Here is a 10841-nt window from a genome sequence, read left to right on the forward strand (position 1 = left end):
ACTTGCTAAACTTAGATTCGTAGCTTCTTTAAGCTGACCTCCTGCCCTAGCAGCCTAGTGACTGGATTTGTATTACCCCCTTTTCTGTTTTCGCTCCTCTACGAATGTACTTTGAGCCTGTCGTGTCGAATTGCGCCTGCCAGACGACAGCTTCACGCTGGCTCTTCCATTGTCGTCTCCCTTGGCCATTCCTTCTTGCGTGCCTGTCTTCGTCGCTCCGTGTCAGAAGGGTACACGCAGCGGCGCACGACTTGGTAAGATACTTCACTGCCCGTAATTCATTACTTCAGCCGCTCCTTGATTATTCCCAGACTGCCCACCCGTAAAGTGCTTCTTCGCAGATTCCGGTTATGCGAAGACCATTTGCGGGCCTCCAAATCGCCCGCCCTTCTTTCCTGCTTTCTTTTACCCGCCCAGAGAACAGTAGCCAATAACATAAGATCGCATGCCCACTTTGCCAACCCCCTTTCGGTTCCCTATCGCCCATTGCTCCGTCGTCACTCCCTGGCTGTTTTTGCAACAGCGTAATCGACGTCCAACTTTTTCTTCTGGGTCCTCCAGCCCTCTTCGGTGGGCTTCTCCACCCCTGGGTTTGCCCCTTGGTGCTGCGCCCTCCCCTTTCCCCTTTCTTTTACTTCATTCCTGGCGCGCCACCTGCTTTGACCTGCCTTTCTTTCTTTCTTCTCACTTTTTCCCTTTTCCTTTGTCGTCTTTCCCTGTTCTCGTTACTCGCTCCTTTGCCGTCTCCAACTCTCGACGGGGACGTTCCTTTTTTTCGCATTTCCCGCTGCTTGTTCTTTCTTCATTGTCGAGTCTCTCGTTCTGCACTGTCAAATCGAGGATCGCGACACTTGGAGTCCCTCCAACTATCGAAAGCCAAAAGACAGTACAGATTAAACCGCCATCGGCCATCTCGCTGTGGCCTCTGTCACGCTCCAAACTGCGATCCTGGACAACCGCAGCCGATATCTCCTCCTTGTTCTTTCCAGTCTCTCGCTATTGCTTCTTTTTTCCCCTTCTGTTTTCTTCCACCTTTGGTTCGCGTCCGTGACTTTTCAGACAAACACCGACAACCACATACGTGTTTTGTGCCTCAGTTGCAGGTCACGATCCAAGATCTTGCCTAGTTAGCTTTCAGCCACCCTCATTCATCGCTTTTCTCAACTTCACATTCGTTTGTAACGGCACGCCAGCCACTCATTTCAATCGCAACTCCAGCAACCATCAAGCTTTTACGCTTTATCGCAGCGGCCTGCTACGGTTTTTTGTCATATTTTCTCCAGATATCGGTGCCTGGAGCTACCACCCATCTCGCTGCTACCCATCTCGCTTTGCCCTGTTCTCCTGAATCGCTCTGCAGACCGCAACACCGGTTTATCCTTGAATAGCTTTCGTTGCCCATGTTCGCTTGATAAGGTAAGCCGCGGTCATAGTTTGATTCTTATTTCACATCCTACTTTACTGTCTTGCATCTCGCGTCGACGAGTACTCCTCCAAACTGTTGCTAATCCGGCTTTGTTTTCCTTCCCAGGGCATTGTAAAATGGCTGAATACGCAGGTCATAACGACTACGATCATGGCTACGGTCATCAAGACCACCAGCACCAGGGCAATGCCGAGCCGTACTATCAGGACGAACAACAGTATCACGATCAGCATGGCGCCTATGATCACAATGGTCAACATAACAATGATGGCTATTACGACGAAGCGTAGGTTTGCGAAAACTTACATTCCTCTATGACCTAGTCTGACCCGTGTATTTTCAGGGGCTATTACAATGCCGATGCCAGTAACCCATACCACCAGGATGGCGGCTACTACGAGAACCAGGACCACTACCAAGACGAATACTATGATAATGGTCAACACGGTGGCCAACATCACGGCCAACACAATGGCTATTACGACCAGGGTTACGACCAGTCCGGCGGTCAGGCCCATGGTGGCCAACGTCATGCATCCGAGGAGGATTCGGAGACCTTCAGCGACTTTACGATGCGCTCGGACATGGCCCGCGCCACTGACATGGACTACTACGGCCGTGGCGATGAGCGTTTCAACGGCTACAATGACGGCCAGATGCCTCCCGGTGGTCGCGGCTATCGCCCGCCGTCCTCACAGATTTCGTACGGAAACAACCGGTCGTCAGGTGCCTCCACTCCCAATTATGGTCTGGACTACGGCAATGTTCTTCCTGCAGGCCAGCGCTCGCGCGAACCTTATCCTGCATGGACTGCAGATGCTCAAATTCCTCTGTCCAAGGAAGAGATTGAAGACATCTTCATGGATCTGACCGCCAAGTTCGGTTTCCAGCGCGACAGCATGCGGAACATGTATGACCATCTCATGACTCTACTGGACTCGCGGGCCTCGCGCATGACCCCCAACCAGGCTCTGCTGTCGCTTCATGCCGATTACATTGGTGGCGAAAATGCCAATTACCGGAAGTGGTACTTTGCCGCTCACTTGGATCTCGACGATGCCGTTGGCTTTGCCAATATGAAAGGCCGAGGCCTTAAACGCAAGAAGCGCAAGAACAAGAAGGCAGATGCCGAGAATGAGGACCAGGTTCTTGAGGACCTGGAAGGCGACCAGTCACTTGAAGCAGCTGAATACCGCTGGAAGACGCGCATGAACGGCATGTCTCAGCACGACCGTGTTCGCCAGGTCGCACTGTACCTTCTGTGCTGGGGTGAAGCTAACCAAGTCCGGTTTATGCCTGAATGCCTGTGCTTCATATTCAAGTGTGCCGATGACTACCTCAACTCACCGGCCTGCCAAAACCAGGTGGAACCTGTGGAGGAGCTCACATACCTCAATAACGTCATTACCCCGCTGTATAACTACGTCCGCGACCAAGGATATGAGATTTTGAATGGAGTCTATATTCGTCGGGAGCGCGATCACAATAAGATCATCGGCTACGATGACTGCAACCAGCTGTTCTGGTACCCCGAAGGCATTGAGCGTATTGTCTTCGAAGACAAGACGAAGTTGGTCGACATTCCGCCTGCTGAGCGCTACCTGAAGCTTCAAGACGTTGTCTGGAAGAAGTGCTTCTTCAAGACATACAAGGAGACGCGGTCTTGGTTCCATCTTCTTGTCAATTTTAACCGCATCTGGATCATTCACTTGACTAGTTGGTGGTTCTACACATCTCACAACGCTCCCACTCTTCTTGTCCCTAAGTATGAACAACAAGTGAACCAGTCGCCCCCTGCTTCTGCGCAGTGGTCAATTGTTGGTTTCGGAGGAGCAATCGCTTCGCTCATTCAGATCTTGGCTACCCTTGCGGAGTGGGCCTATGTTCCTCGTCGCTGGGCCGGCGCTCAACACTTGACGAAACGCCTGCTCTTCCTGATAGCAATTCTCATCATCAACCTCGGTCCCGGCGTCTACGTCTTTATGCCCGAAAAAGACCTGGCCGCCTATACGAAGAAACAGGAGAGCAAACCAGCGCTTATTCTTGGCATTGTTCAGTTTTTTGTTGCTGTCATTACGTTTCTCTTTTTCGCGATTATGCCCCTTGGCGGCCTTTTTGGTAGCTATTTGACCAAAAACTCGCGTCGTTACGTCGCCAGCCAAACGTTCACCGCCAGTTACCCTCGCCTTAAGGGCAACGACATGCTTCTGTCGTATTTTCTCTGGGCCTGTGTTTTTGGTGCCAAGATGGGCGAGTCTTACGTGTATCTTACACGTGCATTCCGTGATTCGATTCGTTATCTTGCCATCATGAATGTCGACAGCTGCCTCGGAGACACAATTTTGAAACAGTACCTCTGCAAATACCAACCTCAGATTTTGCTTGGGCTCATGGGTTTCACGAACTTGATCTTTTTCTTTTTGGATACGTTCTTGTGGTACGTCCTGTTCAACACGGCCTTTTCTATTGCCCGATCTTTCTATCTTGGTTCATCGATCTGGACACCTTGGCGCAACATCTTCTCCCGCCTGCCCAAGCGCATTTACTCGAAGATCCTGGCTACTACCGACATGGAAATCAAGTACAAGCCAAAGGTTCTCATCTCTCAAATCTGGAACGCCATTGTTATCTCCATGTACCGCGAGCATTTGCTGGCTATCGACCACGTTCAGAAGCTTCTGTACCACCAGGTTCCTTCAGAGCAGGAGGGCAAGCGGACCTTGCGCGCGCCTACTTTCTTCGTGTCACAGGAGGATCATTCGTTCAAGACGGAGTTCTTTCCCTCACATAGTGAGGCTGAGCGCCGTATTTCCTTTTTCGCCCAATCGCTGTCGACTCCGATCCCTGAACCGCTTCCTGTTGATAACATGCCGACTTTCACTGTTCTCATCCCCCATTACAGTGAAAAGATTCTGCTGTCGTTGCGTGAGATTATTCGCGAAGACGAGCCTTATTCCCGAGTCACCCAGCTCGAATATCTAAAACAACTCCACCCGCACGAATGGGATTGCTTTGTCAAGGACACGAAGATTCTTGCTGACGAGACGTCTCAATTTAATGGTGGCAGCGACCAAGAGAAGAACGAGAAGGACAGCGCAAAGAGCAAGATAGATGATCTTCCGTTTTACTGCATTGGTTTCAAGTCATCCGCCCCAGAATACACCCTACGCACACGCATTTGGGCCTCCCTTCGGACACAAACTTTGTACCGCACCGTTTCTGGCTTCATGAACTACAGCCGTGCTATCAAGCTTCTCTACCGTGTAGAGAATCCAGAGGTTGTTCAAATGTTTGGTGGCAACTCTGATAAGCTGGAGCGTGAGCTTGAACGCATGGCTCGCCGCAAGTTCAAATTGATCGTCTCTATGCAGCGTTATGCCAAGTTCAAGAAGGAAGAAATGGAGAACGCCGAGTTTCTACTACGCGCCTACCCAGATCTTCAAATTGCATATCTTGACGAGGAGCCGCCTGTCGGCGAAGGCGAGGAACCCCGCCTCTACTCTGCTCTCGTTGACGGCCATTCGGAAATTATGGAAAACGGCATGCGTCGCCCGAAGTTTCGTATCCAGCTGTCCGGTAATCCTATTCTTGGCGATGGCAAATCAGACAACCAGAACCACTCTCTGATCTTCTACCGTGGCGAGTATATTCAGCTGATCGATGCCAACCAAGACAATTACCTCGAAGAGTGTCTCAAAATCCGCAGTGTACTGGCCGAGTTCGAAGAGATGAAGACTGAAAATGTTTCTCCCTATACACCTGGTGTTAAAAACCCGGTTGCTGCCCCGGTCGCTATTCTCGGTGCTCGCGAGTACATTTTCTCTGAGAACATCGGTATTCTTGGTGATGTCGCTGCTGGCAAGGAGCAAACATTCGGTACGCTTTTCGCTCGTACACTGGCTCAGATCGGTGGCAAGCTGCACTACGGTCATCCCGATTTTCTCAATGGCATCTTCATGACTACGCGTGGTGGTGTCTCAAAGGCCCAGAAAGGTCTTCATCTCAACGAAGACATTTATGCCGGCATGAACGCTCTTCTACGTGGTGGTCGCATCAAGCACTGCGAGTACTACCAGTGTGGCAAGGGTCGTGACCTTGGTTTTGGTTCTATTCTGAACTTCACTACGAAGATTGGTACTGGCATGGGTGAGCAGATGTTGTCCCGCGAATACTACTACCTCGGTACACAACTGCCGCTAGATCGGTTCTTGTCTTTCTACTACGCCCACCCTGGCTTTCACTTGAACAACATGTTCATCATGCTGTCGGTTCAGATGTTCATGATATGCCTGATCAACCTTGGTGCACTGCGCCACGAGACGATCCCTTGCGAGTACAACACCAACGTGCCTATCACCGATCCGCTCTTCCCCACCGGTTGCCAGAACACCGATGCCCTTGACGACTGGGTTTATCGCTGTATTCTGTCGATTTTCTTTGTCTTCTTCTTGTCCTATGTCCCTCTCATTGTCCAGGAGCTAACGGAGCGTGGAGTCTTGCGCGCTGTGACCCGTTTCCTAAAGCAGTTCTTCTCTTTCTCGCCATTTTTCGAGGTCTTCGTTTGCCAGATCTACGCCAATTCTGTTCAACAGGACTTGTCCTTTGGTGGTGCCCGTTACATCGGTACTGGCCGAGGCTTTGCAACTGCACGTATTCCATTCGGTGTGCTTTTCTGCCGGTTTGCTGGACCATCCATCTACTTCGGCGCTCGTCTGTTGATGATGCTTCTATTTGCTACTGTCACAATTTGGCAAGCAGCTCTGACATACTTCTGGATCTCATTACTTGCGCTGATCGTGTCGCCCTTCTTGTACAACCCGCATCAGTTTGCCTGGAACGACTTCTTCATCGACTACCGCGATTTCCTTCGCTGGTTGTCCCGCGGTAACTCTCGTTCTCATGCGTCGTCATGGATTGCCTACAGCCGCTTGTCACGTACACGCATTACTGGTTACAAGAGGAAGACAGCTGGCGACCCGTCTGGCAAATTGTCCGCCGACGTTCCCCGCGCAGCAATCACGAACATTTTCTTCAGCGAGATCCTCACCCCGTTGCTGCTCGTCGTTGTGTGTCTGATTCCTTACCTTTATATCAACGCACAGACAGGCGTCTTGAAGCACAACCCAGACGCGAAAGCTACTGCTTCTCTCCTGCGTGTGGCCATCGTGGCATTTGCGCCTATTGCTGTCAATGCTGGCACCCTCGCTGCTATGTTTGCTATGGCCTGTTGCATGGGCCCAATTCTGAGCATGTGCTGCAAGAAATTTGGTAGTGTATTGGCGGCTATTGCCCATGGTGTTGCGGTGGTCATGTTGTTGATCTTCTTCGAGGTCATGTTCTTTTTGGAAGGATTCAACTTTGCCCGGACACTTTTGGGCATGATCACCGTCGTTGCCATCCAGCGTTTCATCACGAAGCTGATTATCTCTCTTGCTCTGACCAGAGAATTCAAGAGCGACCAGTCGAACATCGCATTCTGGACGGGCAAGTGGTACTCCATGGGCTGGCACTCCGTGTCTCAACCCGCTCGTGAGTACTTGTGCAAGATCACAGAACTTTCCATGTTTGCTGGTGACTTCGTGCTAGGCCACATTCTTTTGTTCATTATGCTGCCTGTCATCCTCGTCCCTCAGATTGACAAGCTGCATTCCATGATGCTCTTCTGGCTGCGACCCAGGTATGTTTTGTCACAGATGCACATCATTTTGAAACGTCATGCTAATATTGAAATAGTCGGCAAATTCGCCCGCCTATCTACTCTATGAAGCAATCGAAGCTCCGGAGAAGACGTGTCATTCGATACGCCATTCTTTACTTCGTGATGTTTGTTATCTTTGTCGCTCTCATTGTCGCCCCCATTGTCGCCGGTGATAAGATTCCCTCGAGCATCACCAAACAATTGAACTCGACAAACCTCATGCAGCCTGACAACCAAAATAATAACGATACTGAGGGTCATACTCAGACTGGCACCGGTGCGCCTGGCTACAGTGGCGCTCTGGCAACTGTCACTGGTTCTGCTGCTTCGTCAGCTTCTGCCGGGGCTAAGATTCGTCTTTTCTAAGTATTCTAGTTGCGTTGAATCTGCTTGGGCTTAGATACGATTTGGCAAGTGTAAAGAGTCTGGCTATCGTCAGTATGTTGTTAAAGCTTGGCTGCTTTCCTGTCCTACTTTGAGATTTGCGTTTTTCGGTGGTTTTTTTTTGTTTCGCGTGTTGTATTTTCTGCTTTTGAAGGGCCTCAGAGGCGTTCGTCAAGTTTGCTCTCTTGTGCTTTGTGTCGTTTCTTACATGGTTTTTTAAACACTGTTTGTCCTTCTTTCCATTCTTTCCATTACGTCTGCTTTCTGAAGTCCACGTTTCTGCTCAACTTTGTCTTCTCGTCTGTTTTACCTCAAATGTATTTTTCAATGGAGAAGATGCAGCATAATAGTACGCGGGATTTTAGACTTTTCTCTCTTTAAGCACCATAGCCACAATACAAAATGAGCTCTGCCAATTTTCGTTTAATATGTTGGTACCGCGATAGCTTCGTAGTAAAAACCAGGTCTTGCTTATACTCGACAAGAATACTTACGTACCATTAGAAGACCACCAGGACAAAGTATTATGTGTCTTTAAAAGGTGGTCAATAGCACACGGTATACAAGCTTATCTTGTGCAGAATATTAACATTAATTGTACTCGCAACGTGCTTTGGATATTAAGTTGCGAGCTGTCCGTCTTGCACCTTGCCAGTCTATCTATGTATATATATGTATGGAAGAAAAAACAGCAATGGGTGATGAAAGTGTGACCTCCGGCGAGTCAACGCCGATGCCCAACCCACGCATTGAAACCTTATTAGTACAAACTACAGCTCATGGGTCGACGTAAAAATAACGAGCAGTTTGAACGTCTTCTCCACCCATGGAGTATAAAAACGCCACATTCGCAGCGAGCATAACCACAACCAACACGTTGCGTATGCGCTGGCCCGACCTCATTCTATTTCTACCGCCCGCAACTTACGCGGCGACTGGCAGGCCAAGTTTGCTGCTTGCTCTGCGTGACATAACCTTAGTGATAGCATGGCGAATCGTCACTCCAGCTTTCTCGATATCCTTCTTGGACAAGCCTGAAGTAACACAAACCTTGAGCGCAGGCGAAACGGGCCACTCAGTGAGCTCGGCCGAAGTCATGCCACTGGTTATGGGTTGGGTCTTCAGTCTTGTAATCAACACACCATTGGTAAGCGACTGAGAAGTTAGCGTTCTGAATGAAGTTCAACCCAATACCATACTTTCCAGTGAGCCAAAGAATTGTAACTTACCTCCTCCACACACTCCTGTAGCAGTCTTTCCTGGTCTTCCACGGTGAGTCTCCTGCTCCGAACAACGTCAGGTTTCAGAACTAGAAGCATGACCGGATTTTCAGGGGCGCTTGTGCACGTGACCCAGTCGCTCCGGGGATCAAGCTGCGCTTTCATTGCCTTGATATTTTCTCGGCACTGTTGCAAGATTTCGGGGCTAGATTGAAGCAGGCTGATGGACTCGCTCGCAGTTGTGGCCAAAAGTGCCGGCAGGGCCGCAGAGTATGTGTATGCGGCAGCCGTGATTCGTTGGTGCTCTACAACATCCCTTTCACCAGCACAAAAGCCACCCCCAGCGCAAAGAGGCCCAGCCAAAGACCCAACAATCATGTCGATCTGCGAGGGATCCACATTTTGGGCTTCGGTCAAACCACGACCGGTACGGCCAAGTACCCCGAAAGACCAAGTTTCATCGAGGATGATGCGAAACTTGTACTTCTCCTTGAGCTCAATCTATGTATGAAAGCGAAGTTGTTAGTCGGATTAAGCGGCCAATTAATACCACAAGATCATTTGAGAGGGGTGCAAAGGTGAGCAAAATTTCTTACAAGCTTTGGAAGATCTGTGGCATCTCCAATATTCTCGAAAAGAGCCTCCGTCACAATGAATCGGCGTGTCAGCTTCTTCTTGCGGGCCTGCTCCAGAGTGATTTTCTTCATTTGGGATTCGAGGTCTTCCATATCGCCGTGATTGTACCAGCGAATGTTACTGCGGGAGATCTGCAGGCCCTTTCGGATGGCGTAGTTGACAGCACGGTCGGCCACAATGACGTCGCCACGTTTGCAGAAAGCCGGGATCACGCTGGAAATGGTCGAGAAGGCCTGGGCGTACACAATACAACCGCCCGTGCCAAGATAGGCAGCAATATCTGCCTCGGTCTTCATGTGAACGTCCTGGGTGCCGTAAAACTGTGGCGGGCCACAGGGGCCCACGCCATATGTTCGAAGCGTCTGGATGGCCTTCTCCTTGATGATCTCGTTGGCATTGAAGTTGTAAAAGTTGGAAGAAGCCAAGTTGGCGACCGTGCGTCCGTTAGACAGTTTGCACTTGGGGCCGGTCGGACTTAATGTAAAGCAACCAGTCAGCATAGGACCACGGAGGGATACGAAGTCTGCCAGCCGCGTCGAAAGATGTCTTACCCGACAACAACAGGAAGAGACTCTGTCTCCATCTCCTCGAGAGGGGTCAAAGGAGCGACCAAAGGTTCGGGCGTCCATTCGTCGACAAGTTCGTCAATTTCCTAGACAGAGTTATGCAATGGTCAGCGCGTGTAGGTAGCCGGGGAGGGAGAGAGGACGGCACAATGGTTTGACAAGGAAGGAATTGTCGTCGCCAGTCGAAGGTGTGCTTACTTCTTCGCTAAGCTTGATAAAGTTCTGCTTAGAGGTCGAGTACGAAGGGGACAGGAGATAGCGTATAAAGAAAATGACGAGAATTAGCTCAATAGCTGAGCGGACGGGGTCGTTCTGGTAGCTAGAGCGGACGTATCGGATCAGGACAGCAGACCCAGGAACTCTCTGGAAAGTGTTGGATGCAGCATCAAGCCAGACCGTCATCTGGCCAGGAAGTTCGTAGAAGTCCATTGCGTAGCCTGGTATTGTCAATTGGAAGAGGATAAGAGGCAGTTGCAGCACTTGAAAGAACTTATAACGTAAGCGTGCGCGACGAGCAAAACAAAAAAGGTTGTGATATTGTCGCAGACAAGAAAAAGTACTGGTAATTGTCCGTTCAACGGTGGGTGAATGGACGTAGTACATGAGTTGGCAAAGCCAGAGGAAGAACAAAAGATTTACGCGGTCGCGTCTAATTACAGGGGCGTTAAGGGGCAACAGTTCCAGGCCGATCACCACCGCTGTATATGGGCTAATCCCCAAACAGCTAGGCTATTGCGAGCATGGGAGATTTGACACTGCCTTAAAAATGTCATCGGGTGATATGTCACGTGTATATGAGGTCTCCACCATGAACCATAATCGTACAACAAAAAACTCGGATCATGTGACTAAAACGCCATCCTTTTAGGGACTAGCGGGTCCGCTTTTCTCGTGACCACGTCGAAAACGCG

General features: G+C 50.1%; 2 protein-coding genes across 2 annotated transcripts; one reads left to right on the plus strand and one right to left on the minus strand.

Moving 5' to 3' along the window:
- Positions 1-1542: 1542 nt before the first annotated feature.
- SPBR_04029 (1,3-beta-glucan synthase) lies at positions 1543-7490 on the plus strand (the record flags this gene model as incomplete). The annotated part of the gene is made up of 4 exons (XM_040762314.1): positions 1543-1712; positions 1770-6955; positions 7013-7103; positions 7214-7490. 4 exons carry the CDS (start codon positions 1543-1545, stop codon positions 7488-7490), a joined length of 5724 nt encoding a protein of 1907 aa, XP_040621472.1.
- A 942-nt stretch (positions 7491-8432) lies between these two features.
- SPBR_04150 (serine palmitoyltransferase) lies at positions 8433-10359 on the minus strand (the record flags this gene model as incomplete). Its single annotated transcript, XM_040762433.1, has 5 exons — positions 8433-8663; positions 8738-9229; positions 9325-9838; positions 9916-10016; positions 10129-10359. The coding sequence occupies 5 exons, from the start codon at positions 10357-10359 to the stop codon at positions 8433-8435; spliced, it is 1569 nt and encodes a 522-aa protein (XP_040621473.1).
- Between the last annotated feature and the right edge of the window lie 482 nt (positions 10360-10841).

The sequence above is a fragment of the Sporothrix brasiliensis genome, assembly GCF_000820605.1.
Source record: "Sporothrix brasiliensis 5110 chromosome Unknown Cont16, whole genome shotgun sequence".
Taxonomy (NCBI): domain Eukaryota; kingdom Fungi; phylum Ascomycota; class Sordariomycetes; order Ophiostomatales; family Ophiostomataceae; genus Sporothrix; species Sporothrix brasiliensis.